Source organism: Engraulis encrasicolus, chromosome 4, assembly GCF_034702125.1.
Source record: "Engraulis encrasicolus isolate BLACKSEA-1 chromosome 4, IST_EnEncr_1.0, whole genome shotgun sequence".
NCBI classification, from domain to species: domain Eukaryota; kingdom Metazoa; phylum Chordata; class Actinopteri; order Clupeiformes; family Engraulidae; genus Engraulis; species Engraulis encrasicolus.
Genome location: NC_085860.1, coordinates 21923960 through 21944630, shown reverse-complemented (window position 1 = coordinate 21944630; position 20671 = coordinate 21923960). Strand labels below are relative to the sequence as shown.

General features: G+C 45.6%; 1 protein-coding gene across 2 annotated transcripts in view; it reads right to left on the bottom strand.

The window, feature by feature from the left end:
- Positions 1-20671, bottom strand: part of mical3a (microtubule associated monooxygenase, calponin and LIM domain containing 3a) — a 143363-nt gene that overhangs the window by 64887 nt on the left and 57805 nt on the right. Inside the window, exons 7-14 of one of the 2 annotated variants that reach the window (XM_063196891.1) lie at positions 18808-18908; positions 12187-12444; positions 10933-11048; positions 8040-8166; positions 6374-6470; positions 5546-5575; positions 3472-3619; positions 580-776 (exon numbers count right to left, since the gene is read on the bottom strand). In XM_063196891.1, coding sequence (XP_063052961.1) covers positions 580-776; positions 3472-3619; positions 5546-5575; positions 6374-6470; positions 8040-8166; positions 10933-11048; positions 12187-12444; positions 18808-18908 — 1074 coding nt within the window. The remainder of the gene's footprint in view (positions 1-579; positions 777-3471; positions 3620-5545; positions 5576-6373; positions 6471-8039; positions 8167-10932; positions 11049-12186; positions 12445-18807; positions 18909-20671) is intronic. The other variant, XM_063196892.1, reaches the window with a different exon arrangement.

Genomic DNA, 20671 nt, shown 5'->3' with positions numbered 1-20671 from the left:
AAGCAAAGGAGCATAGCAGATAAATCCAGAATCAAAGCATAAAACTCTAAAACGGAGTCCTTTCATGTTTCTCTGTCACATCCGTTTTTTGTTTTTTTTAACACTCATGTCCTGCGGGAACGGGACTTACTCAAGTATATGGTAGCTCCTTCGACCATTGACTGCATTGGATAATAATGAAGTAAGAGTGTGTAAAAGAAGAAGGCAAAATCCACACACTGTTGCTGAGGTCGAAACGTTGTGTTGAATAAATCAGTGATCAGCAACAGTGTGCAGATTTTTCCCTCTTCTTTTACGCATCCCTCGCACTACTTAACCCATTTTAGCCTAAACCCTTTTTGGGAAAGGGTGCCCTCTGCCTATTAATTTCTAAATATCTCAGCCTCCGAAGCACATCAGAACATGAAATAAGTTGCATTTAAAAGCTAAGACCCTCATTTTGCATTAGAATGTGTTCATTCAGCTCCAACATACCCACATGTTTAATAAAAAAAAAAACTCAAATCTAAAGAGCCTGAAAGCAGCGTATATGTGTCCAGGCTGAAATGGGTTAAGTAAGAGTGTGCACATAGCTCTCACCACTGGGGGGCAGAGTGTCCTTGAACATCTCGTAGAACTGGCTGAGGTACATGACCATGGAGAGCTTGTCGGGTTCGGCCACCACAGACATCTCCTTGCCCGTCATGATGGGCGAGATGCCAAACTCTCGCTCTGCCACGTCAAACGCCAGCTGGTTGTTCTTTGCCACATCCCGCTCCTCCAGGGACTCGAAGTCACTGCTCCATACAGACACACACAGATATGAAATTAGTCAATACAATACATACAAAAACACACAACTAAAAGATGCATAATATACACATATATCAGAACATATGGGGATGGATAGTATATACCGTATGCACATTTATGTAGAGAGAAGCACAAAAACAAGACACATGCTCTAAAACTGGAAAACACGATTGAGAACAATTTCACAATTCCCATTTGAAATTGGACACATATTGAAAAACACATGGCCACGACAGGGCCAAATACACACATCTCTAACCTGTGCACCTGTGCAAAAAACAACTGCTGAACGCCTAAGCCCTTTTTGGGAAAAGGTGCCCTCAGCCTATAAAAACCTAAATATCTCAGCCTCCAAAGAACATAAAAACATGAAATAAGTTGCATTTAAGTATTACAAACCCCCTCTTGCTTTCGAATGTCACTCATCTCTAACCTACAGCGTAGGTACATCTTTAATTTTAAAAAATCTCAAGAGCCAGAATGCAGGGTCAATGTCGATCCAGGCGCCAAGGTCATTGCAGCGTATACGCAGAATCAGGTTTAAATAGGTTAATACAGGTTTTTTTTTTCAAAACCTCTACTTCAACTCTTCTGAACTCAAGAGTTAGGCCTGCCCTCTGTATACCCTGATGATAATCAGCTGATTTAATGAAAGCCTTAACCAAGCACCCGGTGTTGCGCAATAGTTCTTTCAGCCTGCATGGCTTGAATGGCATGGCCCACCAAGTACTGTATTCACAGCCACACAGGGATGTGTTTAAGGCTAGTATGTTTAGTCGAAATATTATTTTTTTTATACATGTATATTTCTAGGGCTTTTTTGCCTTTATTTGATAGGACAGTTGGAGATTGGTGACAGCAAGCGAGTGGGTAGAGAGAGATGAAGGAGGATCGGCAAATGACCCAAGCCGGCATCGAACCCTAGTCACCAGTGTAGTAACCCAGTGCGCTACCGTTAGGCCACGGCAGGGCCTAGCCCATATATTGTTAAAAGGCCAAGGCTGACAACAGATGATTAGCTGCAAATTACAACGGAGGCCTGTGGTGTGGCACTGCTGTGCTGTGCAGCAACAAATTACGTCCCCCTCCTCCCCTGAGACCGCTTTAACAAGGTTCCATATTCATTAAGCCATGGGAACAATAAAAAAAGGCCACAGGGGCACATCAAAGGGCACATAAACATCCTGGTGCTTAAGGTCACAGCTTGCACTCTGCTACTAGCTGCTACCCAAACAACCATCATCATCATCATGGTTCCTTTGTTGCGACTGGCGTTAAAATGTCACCACAATAACCGTAATCAAATTCATCACCGCCGCGAGGCTACAAAGGCGACACTGAAGGGTGCTCTGGGGTAATGAGCTGAGTCTCCAGCAGCACGGCTTAAGTAGTGCTCAAGGCTACGCTAGCTAGCGACCATCAAGCCTGTCATTACTGGCTTCCTTCCTGAAAGACCAATGACACACAAACGCCAGCATCGGCAGACATGTTTGTTTGTCTGTGGCACCGCTAGACATCTAGTGTAAGCTACTCTGCCTAACATGACCCGGTCTAGCTTGAGCCAAGCCAATCGGACACCAAATACCTCAAGGCTAATTATAGTACGTGTGTAGAACCTACAGCGATTACTACTGCTTTTACAACCATGATCAGTTACAATCGTAAGTGTAGTTATGCTATGAAAATAGGCTATGTTACGATCGCTTCCAGACTAATCTTATTCAGGTGTGTGCGTGTATGTGTGCGTGTGTGTGTGTGTGCGTGTGTGCGTGCGGTTGGTGTCGAGTCAATGAGTTAAGCTGCATTTATTATCATTGGCTACACTACAGTGGGAATGAACTCGGTACATGTGTGTACATGTATACACACAATACAGTGCCTGATCTTGTATCAGTGGTGTGTGCGTGTGCATTCTTGCATGTACAGTATGTACAATGTGAATGTACCATGAAAAATATGAAATAGGCATGGAAACGATGTTTCGTTGCATGGGAACATGCAAGTATGTGACTTCTGCATGATCTTGAGAAACAGGATATGTGTGGAGACCTGCATTTGCATGAGGGGTTGCATGCCTGTTTTAGACACGGCGTGTGTGTGTGTGTGTGTGTGTGTGTGTGTGTGTGTGTGTGTGTGTGTGTGTGTGTGTGTGTGTGTGTGTGTGTGTGTGTGTGTGTGGTGACTGGCGTGACTAAGCACGTCCAGCATGACAGGATAGCCCGTGACCTTTGACCCAGAGTGGTCTCATTTGGAATGATATAGTGTAGTGCTGCTGCCTCAAAGACTCTGGCACAGAAATAAATAACGACATGCTTGCATTTATGTACATACACTCACATGCACGCAGACGCGTGCACGCACGCGTCTGCGCACACATAACGAGCAGAGCTCCAATGTCAGCTCCTGACAGGCCTGACCCACATTTCTCCTGCAACTCATTTCCCATTCAGTATCATCTCACATGTACTTTCTTTTTGCTTTAAAATGGGGGTATCTGACAGAAAGAGAGACAGACAGGCAGGCATTGGCTGCTTTGATTGGTAATGTGTGAGTGAGACTGGTCGAGAGAGAGAGAGAGAGAGAGAGAGAGAGAGAGAGAGAGAGAGAGAGAGAGAGAGAGAGAGAGAGAGAGAGAGAGAGAGAGAGAGAGGTGAAGATGGAGAGCTATACTGTACTAACATGAGGTCAGGTCTGTATCGGTGGATGAGGGCGCAGAGGGCCATGCCGCTCTTCCAGGAGCCAGTGAGGTCGCTGACGGCCACGCCCCGATAGCCCTCCGTCTGGCGTTGGCACCAGCTCAGCAGCTTACTGGAACGAGCCACCGACTCTGGAGGAGAAAGAGAGAGGCAGAGAGAGAGGGAGGAGAGAGAGAGAGACCGAGAGGGAGAGAGAGAAGGAGGAGAGAGAGAGAGAGAGAGAGAGAGAGAGAGAGAAAGAGAGACAGAGACAGAGACAGAGACAGAGGTACCGAGAGGGAGAGAGAGAGGGAGAGAGAGAGAGAGAGATAGGGTGGGGCAGAGAGAGAGAGAGAGAGAGAGAGAGAGAGAGAGCGAGAGAGAGAGCGAGAGAGAGAGAGAGAGAGAGAGACAGGAGAGAAAGAGGGAGGGACAGAGAGAGGGCAGATAACGGGAGGGGCAGAGAGGGGGAGAGAACCAGAGAGAGGGAGAGAGAGAGAGAGAGAGAGGGAGAGAGAGAGAGAGAGAGAGAGAGAGAGAGAGAGAGAGAGAGAGAGAGAGAGAGAGAGAAGGGAACGTGAGGAGGTTGTAGTCAGTCCGATATTGATCACGTACACACACGCACACACGCACGCCTCCATCAGTCTAGGATGCTGTTAGAGGAGTTTCACAATTCAGCTTAGAATGGAGGCACAATGACTCTTGGCATAATGCGTCTGGCATACGCTCCACACGTCATATGCAGTCAGTGCACCCACTCTATATGGCACGCACGCACACAGACACGCGCACAGACACGCGCACAGACACGCGCACACAGACACGCGCACACAGACACGCGCGCACAGACACGCGCGCACAGACACGCGCGCACAGACTCGCGCGCACAGACTCGCACACACACACACGCGCGCACACACACACACACGCGCACGCACGCGCGCACACGCGCACACACACGCGCACGCGCACACACACACGCGCACGCGCACACACGCACATGCACACACACACAGACATGCACACACACACACAGACACGCGCAGAAACACACACACACCAAATTGAGGTAGTTCACTTCACTCTGATGGGAGAAGGTTAGAGGATGTCATATGAATGGCGTGATGATTCAGTTAGAGATGGCCTACCGCTGTCTTCCTCCTATTCACCAATGTATAGTAAAAATGTAAGTTTAATGTCGTTAGTTAGTGGCCCACCATTGTACAAACAGCACCACACAAGGTGAGGCTTGACAAAAAACAGCCATGACACAAAGAAAGTCTCATTCAAAAGGAGTTGAGGTGAAAAAAGTTCCTGAAAGACTGAGAAAAAAAAAAACATTCCCATGAGTCCCTAGACCTGACACATGAGCAGAGAAGCCTGAAGGGAAGGAGGCAGGCAAGGGAGGTAAGGTAAGGTGAGGGAGGTAAGGGGTAAGGTAGGCAGGCTAGGCCAGGCTGGCTGGGCCCCTTTGTAATACCCACCAACGTAATAACTTCCTGCCAACGTAACAACCCTGCCAACGTAATAAAAAAATGTACCGTTCAGACGCAATAGTCCAGCCAACGTAATATCTTCCCGCCAACGTAATACTGTAAATGCTGCTGTATTACGTTGGCAGGAAAATATTACGTTGGTGGGAAGGAGAGGTCTTATATTTTGTTACATTTTGTCCCCTCATATGAGAATGTCATTGGGGACATAGAAATCTGGTAATATCTTAGCTCCTTCAATACAAATAAAAGTTAACTGCCCAGTGGAATCTATTAGGCAAAAAATATCTACTTTTGCTGAAGTAGTGTTTTTATGACAATGATGGGACAAAATGTAATAAAATGTAACACTTTTCAACCTTCCTTATTACATCTGAACTGCACATGTTTTATTACGTTGGGGCTATTACGTTGGCAGGAAGCTATTACGTTGCTGGGTGTTATAGATAAGGAGAGGGTAAGAGGGGGTAAGGGAGGCAAGCTAGAGGCCGGGCTGGCTGGCCCCTGTATTAGGTGTCATGCACACAGACACTGGCCAGGCTGACTTGGCTTGGCTTGGCTTGACTCAGGGCCTCCCTACTTTACCTTGCAACTGCTGCTCAAACAGTCTCAGCTCTGAGGACGAGAATTGGTCACATCAGGCATCAAGTAAATATGTATGAGCTTTGTGAACTTCAACGTTATTACATTGCCGTCATACTGTTTATGCATTATGGACTCAAACGCATAATGCAGTATCACATAACTTTTGCTATTCAGTTCTTTATGTCGCTTTTTTGGATAAACAGTATAATTAAATATAAATATCTGAAATGTACATGTGAATTTGTATGACAATTGATTTATAGTCTTTCATACATACCGGCTCAGCGTGAGACTGTCAAGTTTATTATTTTCTTTCAGTTTTGGAAGGATTGCACTACACATCTCATTGCCTGGTTAACACCAGACCATATCATAAGTGATATAGTCTGGAAGCCAGGAAAGGTGTGGTTTATGATAGCCCATGGCCATTTATTGGGCGTTACGCATCATTTGGCAGTTGTCAGTTGTATCTATTCAAACAAACGGCAGGCTGCCGTTTTTCAAGTAGTACACGTCATCACGTTTCCACCCCTCTCCGCTCTCCAATTTTCTCCCTAGCTTAACATCATTGAGTTGAATGTACTGTATGTAAGCTAATGTACAGTATAAGCGCTACCTGACTTCCCTGTCATCATCAGTAAACAATATATACACTGTGCACCCATTCAGGTTCTATGTCTGTGCCAGTGTATAGGCAAACACCATGAAGTTATACAGAGAGGCATTACGTTAAGCACTGTTCAGGGGTTTGACATAATTTCCTGTGTACAGTTCGGTGAGGGGCTGAGAGAGGGAGGCAGTGTGGATGGATGGGCGAGTCTGTCTTACCGTTGCGGCTGAGTTTGGGCGTGGATGCGTTGACGACATTCTCCATGTCGATGCGCAACGTTTCCTTGGACTCCCCGGTGTCGATGAGGTGCCGCACCTAGAGACAGACATACCACAGAGGGGTTAAGCTCCCCGGCATGGCAGTAACCTTGGCTTGCCTGGACGATGCCTAATCGCCCCTGACATGTTTCACAGAAGTGGCTCACACATTTCACGTGGGCAGCAAACTCAAGTTATTTGTCAGAGACGCCGGCACAACCCCAGCCTTTCAGACGTGTCAGAACAACGGCACAACATTCTGAACCCGAGAGTGCAAGCACTAAGAGAATCCAACAGGGGAGGACAAAGGGGTGATCTATCCCGGGCCCAGGGATGGGAGGTGTGGAAAATTGGGTCCTCATTACATTGCATTGTATGTATGGAGAGGGAGGGGGGGGGCTTTCAGATGAACTTGTCCCAGGCCCAGCCATAGCTACCAGCAGCCCTGCAAACACTACTAGATGGATGGGCATGTGTGTGCAGAGTGTCTCATCTGTCAGCAAGCACAAAACATGACGAGTGGTCTGACAAAGACACAACTTGCTTGCATGTACCGTAAGCACTAGATGGATGGGTATGTACTCTATGTGTACGTGGCACATATTTGCTGTGAATATGGTCTGAAAAGAAGAAATCACAGAAGAGGGTGTGCATGTGCATAGAGTAACTGCAAAGACAGCATAGAAATTAAGGCCACAATTGGGTACCCCACTTGTCACCTTCCAACTAACTTGGTCTCACCTGTGCAGGTCATGCACACATTTTCACTTGTTACGTAACGTCTAATGTAGTAGAATAGATGTTTTAATTGAATCATCGAATGACTGGACCAAATGTGGGGTTAACCTTGTCACTTCTGACATCCGGTTGCCAATCGCTGTATTGACTATTGTGCTTATATCACAAGGAGATTACATTTTTGATCATTGTATTTTTGATTAACTGATAATTGTATTGTATTTGAACAGTGTAGTGGTGGCCAACCGTGAGGATCCCTTGCCACATCCTTAGCCTTTAAGAGTGTACCGTCACACCAGTGTGACGGGAATGTTGGGGCTCTATAGAATTCTGGGCGTCCTTCAATACAATATGGAATTGTAGAATCTTGCACTGTTATAGAATGCATTATTTTTATAGAATGTTCAAAAACCCACCCTCTTAAAGGAACAGACCACCCTTTTTTGATTTTCACATATTTGCAGTATTTCCCAGCATTGTTCATGAATGTGCATATCATTTTCTTCTCTTTGTTTTCAGTACTTAGATTTATTGGATCAGAATTATTAGCATAGCTTAGCATAATCACTGAAAGTAACTGGTATCTTTAGCATCAAGCCACAAGTGATCACTGGACCGAATTAAATTGCTGTTTTATACTCTGGTGAATGTTACATTAATTTTAAAGTGGTTTATAAGTACATTTGATGATGTTTTATTTTGTACCATAGACTTGCATTACTATGCCTAATTTGGGTATACTGTCAAACAGGGCAATGCAAACACATAGACGAAAATGATATGCACATTCATGGATAATGCTTGGAAATGCTGCAAATATGTGAAAATCAAAAAAGGGTGGTCTGTTCCTTTAAAGGTTAGAGCAGATCTCCGGTATGCCTGTACACACCTGGTTTGGTCGCATCATGTGCAGGCTGATGTTGGGGTAGCGCGTGGTGGGGTCAATACTGTAGTGGCTGAAGTTCTTGCTGACGTTCTCCGGCGTGGTCTGAGGAAGAAGCCGATAGATGCTCTCCCTGGGAAAAACGGAGGACAAAAAAAGACACACAAGTTATTATATCAACAGATATAGTACTTAGAAACCACTTCCATCCCCATTACACATCCAAAATATTTGTGCAAATTCCATTGGATTTCCAAGGTGTTAATGTGTGTGTGATTAATGGAGACTGCCCCAGACCTTGCGTGGAGAAATCATGACGCAGTCAAGAAAACACTGCAACATCTGTACTGTACGGCCTGTGACTGCACACTATGTGTCTGATTTTTCAGAACAAACACATTTCAACACACAAGTCAAAGACATTTTTTTGGTTAGGTGGTTAGGTGGCGCAACAGCATGAATTAATTAGAAATTAGTGGTTATGATATGCTGCAATGAATATGCTTCTTAGATAGTCCACTAAAAAGATCCATACAACAGTGGCACTGGCTGTTGTTGTGTTGTGTGCTACTGCTGAAACGTCACAGACCCCTTTACAAGCACAGCCTGGTCCTGACCATACCATAATACTACCATTTCCATTTCGTATTCGTGGTCTGGACTGACGCGATTGCAGGAAGCAGGAAGGACATTTGCGGAAAAATCTGGATTTAACTTATAAGTTGTTGAACAAACATGTCTGACGTCTATCTATGGCGATGTAGGACCATTTAACAGACATGTCTGACAGAACATCCTACCGTAGGATAAAATTACAATGTAAGACCGTTTGTCAGAACACCGGCGCAAATCCTACCGGTCAACATCGCTCCACAGAAGACAGGTACCAGACGTAGTGTGGAAGCCAAGTGTCTTGGCGGAAGTACGTAGGATCGTGTGCGAGGCTATTACAAGCATACACTTCTCAGCTGTATGCTACTGTAGATGTTTGCATCGGTTTCATCTTTATGCTACTGTATAGTTTTCATCGGTTTTGCAGACCCATGTCTATTAGTGTTTTCATCAGTTTCGCATCTATGTCGCTTAGTGTTTTTATGCAACAGTGGGTCAGAGTTTGGAGCGAGAGAAGGGGAATAGCGAACATAGAGGAAAGCCAAATCTGAACTATGCCTGATCAGCAGAATAAACAGTGCAACTGTGTGAAAAAGAGGTGTCTGTGTCTGTGTCTGTGTCTGTGTCTGTGTCTGTGTCTGTGTCTGTGTCTGTGTGTGTGTGTGTGTGTGTGTGTGTGTGTGTGTGTACGCATGCATGTGTGTGTGTGTGTGTGTGTGTGTGTGTGTGTGTGTGTGTGTGTGTGTGTGTGTGTGTGTGTGTGTGTGTGTGTGTGTGTCTGAGTGGAGTGAGTTAAGAGCAGTAGAGGAGCTCTCTTCTTGGAAGCGTTAGAAGCAGGAGATATGCTCCAGGGAGTTTCAGCTGCCTCACTTAGGACTCTCTTAACAAGACGCTTTTACAATGCGCTCCTGCACTCTCTCCCACACACACACTGTACCATACCCATACACACACTAATGCAAACACTTACATCACACTCTTCTTATCTCTCTCTCTCTTTATTTCTCTCGCTCGCTCACGCGCACGCACGCACACGCACACGCACACGCACACGCACACGCACACGCACACACACACACACACACACACACACACACACACACACACACACACACACACACACACACACACACACACACACACACACACACACACACACACACACACACACACACACACACACACACACACACACACACACACACACACACACACACACACACACACACACACACACACACAGCGCTAATGCATTAATGTTGAAACATTAAACCTCACCCTGCAGCAGGCATTAGAGCCCACACCACACAGTGTCCCATAAAGGATTGGGTTGCATACTCTTAATCCTTTATGACGCATGTTGCGACAGAACTGCAGCTACTTGTCTCTGTTATGCTATGTTATGGGGTGGTAACACTGAGAATCGAATGAAGGCTTTCGACACATTAGATGAAGGTTTTCGACACATTAAAATGACCCCACGAGGCAGTTACTCAAGCGATATACCTACCTTGATTTCACAGGAGCAAAGGGGAGGTGTTTTTTTTTTTTATAATAATGTGTATGAGATATGCAAACGTTTCGACTTGTGTCCACTGTATGGAAATCTTTGTCCTGTGGTAAGGGGCCATGCCAGTTATAATAAGGGAGAATCAGGAAAATAAAACTCCTGGCCTAAAATGCATATTGCACACATACTGTGTTTTGTAATTCCAGCAAACTTATAGTAGTATGTCCTTAACATCGAGGGGTTTAGGAGTAGGAGAAGGATACAGTTGAGAGGGCAAGGTATTTTAATTGCCATTGGGGGGCATTGGTCCATTTTATTTTTGAATACTAAGGGTGGCATTGGGAGGCTTATGATGAGGTCCAGGGGGCATTTAGTCAAAAAAGGTTGAGAACAGCTGTTATAGAGCTATGGCACATGCTAAGCTGACCCATGGCTGAGCCAGTGCATGGGTGAATTCCAATATGCGGACTCCCCTCCTCGGTCTGTGCTTGTGGCCTCGCGTTTCGCTAACGCCGCGCCTCCGTGGAGAAAACAATAAAGCTTCCCTGCTGTCAGCCCAACCACTAACTTTTAGGGGACTATTCTTCATTCGCCATCCCGTTTTCAAACGAGAAAATGACATCAGAATTGAGTTTTTGCAAGATATTGCAATACAATTCTGGTGTCGGTGATGTCATCACAAACCCACAAGGAGGCAAATGAGCAAGAGAGGCCGGGAGTCTGCATATTGGAATCCACCCCATGCGTGTGACCTCTTGACCTCTGAGGTCTGCTCACCTCTCTGCGAGCACCTCCAGCGGTGACTTGCCCTGTGCCCAGCTGCGCACCATCCACGCCGAGTCCATGGCTGCCAGGAAGCCACGCGCGATGCCAGTGCCCATGGGCCAGAAGGGCTGTGGGGACAGACAGACAGACAGACAGACAGACAGACAGACAGACAGACAGACAGGGGGACAGACAGGGGGACAGACAGGGGGACAGACAGGGGGACAGACAGACAGACAGACAGACAGACAGACAGACAGACGGACAGACAGACAGACAGACAGACAGACATGGTCAGCCCCTGCGTTAGTTGCATACCCGTCTATTGTTGCTACTACCACACAGCATGCCTCAGTCGACCTCGGCATTCCACACATCACGCATCATGGAACACATACTGCAGAGATTACATCAGATAATCTGCCAGATAGGCTAGCTAAACCCCATCTCATCTCCACCAGGCAGGGTCTTACAGTCTAGTTTAGCCAGTAGCTAGACATATACTTTGTGGTTAGCCAATTTAACCTCTTCTGGTCTGCCATCAATTTTGTATATTGGTGTGGAGATCATATTTGTGGTATTGGATGATTCCCTCTGGCCTGGTGGACTAGGCTGCCACTGTACTCAGGGAGTCTGTTGAGTCTCAGTTGCATTTGTTTATCTCTACACCATATATGTGAAATACTGGGGCTGTGTTTAACCAATTGTTGTTGAATCAATTGCAGTATTTGCTTAAGCCATGGAATATGTGAATGTTCAACGTCATTGCTTTCAGTCCTCCCATATCCCTATTTCAAGAATACAAACTCTAAACCTGCAAGTAATTTCAAACAACACCCATCAGCTATGGGATGCAATGGATGGTGGCATGGTGTGGAATGGTCTAAAACGAATACCATGTATTTCAAGGCCAGAAGGAATTCTCTTTCAGCCAGTCAACTCAACCAGCCAGTCATTTTAAATAAGACCTAAGACTACAATGGTGGAGGCATGACTACCATATTCACTATGCACCCTCTTCAAGCCACAGCCTAGTGGTTAGTCTGTGGATCAGAAGGTTACAGGTTCAAATCCCATCCTTTTCATTCCCCATAGGAAGAATGTGTGTTCCTTCCTACCCTTCATCCCTGGCGCAGCCCCTTACCAGACACCATCCGGCCACTGGGGCATTGTAATAGTCACTGAAAAATGTAACTTCTTCTTCTAATGTAAAAAGATAGCCAGTGATTCAGCCAGCCTAGTCTCACCCAACAGGCCCGTCCTCACCTCCAGCAGGCTGTCTCCCACCAGCGCCACCAGCAGCTGGTGCCCGTTGCGTTGCCGCACCAGCGCGGCGTTTTCCGACGCGTACATGCAGGTGAAGTCGAACATGGCCACGTCCGGCTGGCCGTAGTGGTTGATGGCGAAGTCGAGCGTGGGCAGCTGGTGATTGGTGGAGAAGTCGGCCGCCTCGCGCGCGTACGACAGCAGTGCCGCCTGGTCCACGTTGGCCCGGGACAACAGCATCTCCGTGTCCGCATAGTCCTGGAGGAGGAGAATTTGCAATGTGTTAGTATGTGTTCGTGATTGTTGTGTGTGGGGCAGAGATTCAAGAGAGAGAGAGATTCAAGAGAGAGAGAGATTCAAGAGAGAGAGAGATTCAAGAGAGAGAGAGAGAGAGAGAGAGAGAGAGAGAGAGAGAGAGAGAGAGAGAGAGAGAGAGAGAATTACCTTAAAGGGACACTGTGTGAGATTTTTAGTAGTTTATTTCCAGAATTCATGCTGCCCATTCACTAATGTTACCTTTTTCATGAATACATATCACCACCATCAAATTCTAAGTATTCATTATGACTGGAAAAATTGCACTTGGTCCGCCAAGTCCGCCATTTTGAATTTCCAAAAATAGGCATTTTTAGCTGCAAAAATTACTGTATTTGGACCATACTAGAAAATATTTGTTAATTACTGAGTAAACTTTCATGTAAAGATTCAATTTGGCAATAGGCAGCCCAGTTTCAATGAGCAGCATAGTTGCAGTACCTTTTTTGACCATTTCCTGCACAGTGTACCTTTAAAGGTGCACTGTGTAATATCTTTAGTAGTTTATTTCTAGAAAGCATGCTGCCCATTCACAAATGTTACCTTTTTCATGAATACTTCCTACTACCATCAAATTCTAAGTATTCATTATGACTGGGAAAATTGCACTTTTAATAGATGAAAAGGGGCATCTTCTCCATTGTCCGTCTCCTTTACGATTGCACTGTGTTGGATGTGAATGGGAAACACTGCCAGAGGAGGTGATGCGCCACTTGTTGGTGCAGCATGTGTAGTATGTATCTAGGGGTGACCCTCCGTATTTCAAAAGGATCGAGCAAAAATGTCTATTTCTGGACATTCTAAATGGCGGACATGGAGAAGACCCCCTTTTCATGTATGCGATTTTGTGCAATTTTCGGGTAGTGCAATTTTCCCAGTCATAATTGGATGGTGGTGCTACGTATTTGTGAAAAAGGTAACATTTGTGAATGGTCAGCATGAATTCTGGAAATAAACAACAAAATATATTACACAGTGCACCTTTAAGAAACCATGTCATACAGAGGAAGGTCCCAGTTAATTGTTCACAGACAATTAACACAAAAGATAGCATTTAATGTTATGTGTTTGGTGCCCCCTGCAGGCGACCAACACACACCTCTAGCGTCCAAACACTGAGACGGAGGTGAGGTAACAACAGTATGAACTGAAATACGAGACAAAGTGAGACTGTAGAATTAGGCCAGAGTGAGAGGTGGAGGGCTTGCATATTCCAACGAAAGAGAGATAAAACCAACAACTGTCAGGATGGGTCGGCGACATGATGTTTCACTGGCCAGCAATAAAAGAAAAAAGTCTGTGACTGTGTGTGATCACAAGATTTGGAACCTGATTTGTACTTAAATCTCTTCATATATATCAAATTAAGTAGAGGTTCGGTAATACTGATCCAAAGAGCTTAGCTGTACTCAACCAGAGGTAATACTGTACTACCACTGTGTTTACTGTGTGTGTGTGTGTGTGTGTGTGTGTGTGTGTGTGTGTGTGTGTGTGTGTGTGTGTGTGTGTTTGTGTGTGTGTGTGTGTGTGTGTGTGCGTGTGTGTGTGTGTGTGTGTGTGCGTGTGTGTGTGTGTGTGCGTGTGCGTGTGCGCGTGTGCGTGTGTGTGTCTTTTGGGGGGTGGGGTATATTTTCTGGGTTTTGTGAATGTGTGTGTTTGTTTGCAACATGGCATGAGTGTGTGTTTTAGCATACTGTGAAAATTGGGCCCAGTGGAAGAATGTTATGAGAGGGTGTGTGCATGTGTCTTGAGAATGGGTCAGTGTGTGTGTGTGTGTGTGTGTGTGTGTGTGTGTGTGTGTGTGTGTGTGTGTGTGTGTGTGTGTGTGTGTGTGTGTGTGTGTGTGTGTGTGTGTGTGTGTGTGTGTGTGTGTGTGTGTGTGTGTTTTGGTAGAGGGCGGTGTGAACCAAATTCTTCAGCTATGACTGCAGAGAGAATGAGCGAAAGTGTAAGGGTGAAAAAAGAAGTGTGTGTGTGTGTGTGAGTGTGAGTGTGAGAGAGAGAGAGAGAGAGAGAGAGAGAGAGAGAGAGAGAGAGAGAGAGAGAGAGACATAGAGACAGAGAGCAAGAGGGAGAGAGGGAGAGGGAGTGAAAGAATGAATGTGTGAGTGTGTGAGGGGGTGTTGAGATATGTTGAATTTTGAGAGGCTGTTCGATTCTGATTCATGCTTCTATATCGAGTCCCGGCTTTGTGCCTCTGTGTAAAACTCAGCATGCACGTACGCAACATGCATACATAACAGACACATAACAGTCAGACAAACACTCTTTGTGCCAACACAGAGGCATGTTAAAACCCCTCCATGGTGCCAACAGCTGCATGTGACCTCTCCTCCACCACCACATTCTAGAATGCCGTTGGATCGCCTTAAGCTTTGATTACGGCACCCATTTGCTTTGGCATTGTTTCACTAAGGGTCTGCAAATGCCACAAGCTTAATTTCCATCCAGTGTCGCATACATTTCTCATCAAGATCTCGCAATGATGATGGCAGAGTCCGACCGCTGTACAGTACAATGCCGTCTCTAGCACACCCCAAGGATTCTCAGTGGGGTTAAGGTCTGGACTGTGGTGGCCAATCCATGTACAATTGTTCTATGTCGTTTATCCGGACCACCAGAGGCAGTGCTTACAGCACAAGGATACAGTGCTTACAGCCAGGGCTCTAAATTAACGCACGCCAACACGCCAAATGCGGGTGAAAAATCATTTTAGCTGGTAGAAAAAAGTCATCCACTAGCCAAATTGGCCGGTAGCGCGCGCCCGACTGAATGTTAAACAGCTGCCCGCACAGATCTGTAGCTGCCGTCTGATGAACGTTAAAACGTCGCCTACATTACCCATGAACATTAGTCCTACCGTCATGATGTAGCCCACACCCATTGGCTGACCGTTAATCACAATAAGGCAGCCTCACAGCCATTGGCTCTGTGTTTGATACCCGCGCGCTGGAACTAGTGTTGATAAAATATGTTCAATGAGCGGACTAGCGCGGATTACTTTGGTTTTGTAGGTTTTGGTCAGATGAAAAATAATGTGGCAGTGGTTAAAGCACGGTGGTGTAGATGAATGCAAGTAATAGCAGCGTAACTGTTGTGACGGTGAAATAGAGTATTGGTGGAGCGAAAACGACGTGAGTGAGTGCAGGGACATTACAGCTGTCTGTCAAAACAGTGTCGTTGCCGTCAGAAGCTGTCTGATATTTGCGAGGTCCTCGCAACTACAAACGATGGAGTTGTCGTTTCCCAATAACGCCCATGCCATCGCAAAGATCCTGCACGACTTCGACAGGAGTAAGTGAAAAAAGATAACAAAAACTAGCGACGAAAGTAACAAAGTAAGCATGGTCTCCGTGGTGTTATTGGATCTAGTTGACAGCGTAATGGTAATTGTCATTCCAAGCGCATCGTAAGTAAAGCTAATATGAATTTGACCTGGAGGAACTTGAAGGTGTCACGCAGCAGCAGCATAAACACACAATGCAGACATCATTCATGCACTGTGTAGTTGTGTGTGTGTGTGTGTGTGTGTGTGCGTGCGTGCGTGCGTGCGCGCGGGTGTCTCCTGTCCTTCTCCTCTCGTCTCCTTCTCCTCCCTTCATCTCTTCTCCCCTTCACCTGTCTTCTGTGCATTGTCCATGGTATTTGGCCCACTGTGTGTGAAGTGATGCTGTGTAGGGGATATGAGGTTTTGCAGTGTTTAGTTGTGTGTGTGTTTGGCTAGTGTATGTTGAAAGTCTGGTATGTGTGTGACATTAGTGTTGAAGGCATGCTGTGTTTGTGTGAGTTGTAGGCCTATACTGTATGTGAGGTTTGGGTGATGGTGTGTGAGGTAATAGGCTAGTGTTTGGCTGTCTGTGCAGTATATGGAAATGGAATGAAAAATAATTAAATGCAGGTAATAAAAATATAATTACTAAATAATTATAGAATAGATATATTGAGTATAATATTTATAGTGTTTATCTGTGTTGAGGACATAGCCTAGTTAAATAAAATAATTAAAAGCAATATAATTAACCCATGGTTTATTTTAGTGAGAAAAAAATGGCTAGTTGACCTTCCATTTGGCTAGTAAGAAAAAATGTCTACTAGCCAAATTGGCTGGTGGTGGAAAAAGTTAATTTAGAGCCCTGCTCACAGACCATGGATATCCTCACACGGAACGTGAAGGTCGAGTCTTAATAACAACAACTTCACTTGTGACCTGGGTGACGTCACCCTGTGACCCCCGTGACCGGGGTCAAAAAAACGCTGAACCCAGAAAGTGACCTCTTGGCAAATCTTCTCGCATAGACTCCGAATGACTGATAAGCTCTGGCGGTCATCCGAAACAATACATATCACGATATAGGGGTCCCGATGCGGTACACATTGCGATACATGTAATATGATGAGATGCTATATGTTTTGGGATTTTCCTTATGCTGGATATCAAATGAATGCCAGAATACAGTGAAGTTACATTGCAATGCTGCATTTGGATGCATTAAAAGTGTTGCATTTAAAGACAAATAGTTTATGTCTACTGGTAACATGTTTTTACTCCTAAATACTGTGAGTATTGCTTTCTACTGACTAAACTGGGTAATGGCAAAAACCTGTAACTAATACCCATCACGACACAGGGGTCACGATACGATAGGCTATATAAAATGAAGTAATTATTATCATCATGGTTCTGAATTTTATTTGCTTATTTTATTGTTTTTTTGTCTATTTGTTGTGGTTTTTTAAATTGTTATTATTATTATTATTATTATTATTATTATTATTATTATTATTATTATTATTATTATTATTTGTTTGTCTATTTGTTTTGTATGTGCCTTGGGCTTGGGGTTGTGTTTGTGTTCAAAACTAAAAAACTTTAATAAAGAAAAAAAGATTATTATTTGATGATTATTGTTATTATATTGTCATGATGATTTTATTTCGCACCCTACTACTTACCCAATAGGGGTTTCTAGGTTTCCAGGCTAGTATTCGCTGTGTGTGTGTCAGTATTTTGTCAGTACCTTAGCAACACTTGTTAATGATGGGGCAGAGTTGGCAAATGTTTAGCGAGAGAGAGGCCCTCGTAGTCGTACCGAAGGCATCCAGTTTCAGCAGCACATGGCTCTCTCTGTCTGTGTTCATGTTTGCTTGTTGTGCGTCTACTATGTGGTCCAGTGCACGTACTGCACATGCACACACAGGCATACAACACACACACACGCACACACACACAAACACTTGACTCCACAATGTGTTTGGCAGATCTTTGGTCCGTGACGGCCTGTGCATATGGAGTGGTGTGAATGCTAAACATTACCCCATCCAAGGCCCCTCACAGCTATGGGGCGCATCGATGGGGTTTGCTGTGGTAGCAACATTGTAAGCCTTAGAGTCTATTTCATGCATTGTCACCGTTTGTGCTCATCACAAAATGAATATGCTATGATTTCGTATGTGGAATATGTTCTTCTGGACATGCACATGCAGAGACATACAGGCACAGACAGAAAGAGAGAGAGAGACAGACAGACAGATAGAAAGATTCTGTGTTGGTATCAAAAGCCTTTGGCTTGACAGAGAGTGTGTGTGTGGCAGCGCCCGGTGTGTGCGCGCGTGTGTGTGTGTGTGTGTGTGTGTGTGTGTGTGTGTGCGTGCATGTGTGCGTGCATGTGTGCGTGTGTGCACAGATATAAGGTCGAAGGATAAATAAAAGGGCAATGATGCAGAGCGAATGACAGGAGAAAACATGCTTGAGTGGTCAGGTCTGCAATATGGATGAGGCGCAAAAACACAAAGGACGGAACAGAACAAAAGAACAAAAGAGGAGAGAAGAGGAAAGAAGTCTAGGGACAGACTGGTAATCAGAAAGACAGACAGACAGACAGACAGACAGACAGACAGACAGACAGACAGACAGACAGACAGACAGACAGACAGACACAAAGGGTAAGATGTGGTACTGGAAAGGGATGCTGATGAAAGAGAAGGACTCAGTGACTGTGGTCACTTTGCATGTAACATGCCAGAGAGACCGCCAGAGAGACGGACAGACAAATGGACAGACAGCCGACAGACAGAGACAGACAGACAGACAGACAGCACAAAAAAAGATGTTGACCAGAGAGAGAGAGGGCGGGGGGAGAGAGAGAGAGAGAGAGAGAGAGAGAGAGAGAGAGAGAGAGAGAGAGAGAGACAGAGACAGAGACAGAGACAGAGACAGAGACAGAGACAGAGACAGAGACAGAAAAATAGATGGCATTAAAAAGGGACTGTTGCTGTTTCGTCCTTCCTGTGTGTGCGGTCACTCACATGTAAGATCACGCCCTTCTCCAGCAGGCTCTGCTTCTTGGCGGTCATGACAAAGTAGTGCGTGTCGTCCTTGTAGTAGACGATGTTCTCCAGGTCAATCCCTGCGTAATCCAATCAGCAGGCAGAGGAGAGACACAGCGGGGGGGTAGGGGAGAGTGTGGGGGCAAGACGGTGAGGAGGAAAACAGAGGATAGACAGAGAGAGAGAGAGAGAGGGTGAAAGTGACAGATGGAGAGAGATACAGAGAGAGGTGAATAGAGAGAGGTGAGAAACACCAAGAAAGAGGGGAGAGAGAGTGATAGAGAGGGACAGAAAGGGAGAGGAGAGGAGAGGAGAGGAGAGGAGAATATAGAGGAGGAGAGGGGAGATGAGTAGAGGAGAGGGGAGGAGAGGAGAGGAATGGAGAGAGGAGAGGAGACGAGATGAGGAGAGGAGAGGAGAGGAGAGGAGAGGAGAGGAGAGGAGAGGAGAGGAGAGAAGAGCAGAGACAGAGCAGAGCAGAGCAGAGACAGAAAGGGAGACAAGAGGGGAGGAGAAGAGAGGAGAGGGAGACAGAAAGGGAGAGGAGAGGAGAGGGATGGAGACAAAAAAGAAAGTGGGGAGAGATTTATTAGTCGCCTGGTTTGGAATCGCGGGGTTCATCATTTATCCCCTCTGTTTCTTCCTGTATGTGTGCAATGAGTCAGCAGTGTGCGGGAGCCTTTGAGCGTGTTCATTAGAGAGCCGGCCGGGCCAAGGCCACGGGGAGGCCAGCAGCATTACACGACTCACAACACAAACAGCAAAGAGGCCCCACACTGGGCCAGCAAGCCAGTACAGCCAGCCCGGACCACTAGTCGGTCAGCTAGTCTGTCGGCAAGTGTTTTGTTGAAATGGGCTGCATCTTTGAGTTACTGTAATTGTTGTAAAAGTGTCAATACAGCCTAACCTCCTAAACCTTACCGGAACCCTTAGCCTCTGTCCTTCCTCATTGTCTTTGCAACACGCACACACTGTACACATACCGTACACATTAGGTCATTCCGACACTTTGAAGCACGGAATGTAATGAATCTTGGTATGCCTTTTTAGTGACATGGTAGATCTAAAGAACAATTGGCACCTATGGTAAGGGGGGGAACAGACGGAAAAATGAATCTGAAAATCTGAATCGGTAAACATGCAATCATCCCCCATGAGAGGTGCTCTGATTTCACACGGAATGACCCATAACTTCTTGAGCACCCAAGTACCTATACTGTACTGAGACCACTACTCATGAATGAACTTGTCTCAGACACACATCTGCACTGAGAAATGAAAAGGTGCACCGGGAAAATATCTCTATAACCACAGAAACAACAACAGCCAACCCCCAAAACCACATGGACTGCACTGCACTCTTGAAGTACATACACTCGTGTTTACCTAAATTGAACTTGCCACCTGAATGGAAACTCCCAAATACACCTGCAGCTGACGCATGGAAGTTCGAGCTCAAACTTTTCCATGGTTATAAATGCTACAGAACAAAAATGGTGGTGCCACTCAAAGCATCTTTGCTTTTTGCTCGCAGGCTTATAGGCTTATAGGTGGGACCGCCCGTCATGCGGGGGATAAAGATTGCAGCTTTTTAGGGGCGGCGGGGGCGGTGGAGGGGGGTGTAATAATTGGATCTTTTCAGGAGCCCAGCGGGAAGCCCTGGGTAAGGCCTGTGCTTATGTTATGTAAGCCCACCGCGCCAACAATATTCACTACCAGGGTGATAGCATGACGCCATACTATGCTTAATGTCAATGTAAATGTCAGTGTCTATCTAAAAGGTTAGGTGAGTCTTGTTGCTTCCTCATCCTGATGATAATTATCATGCTGATAAGTTATTTGA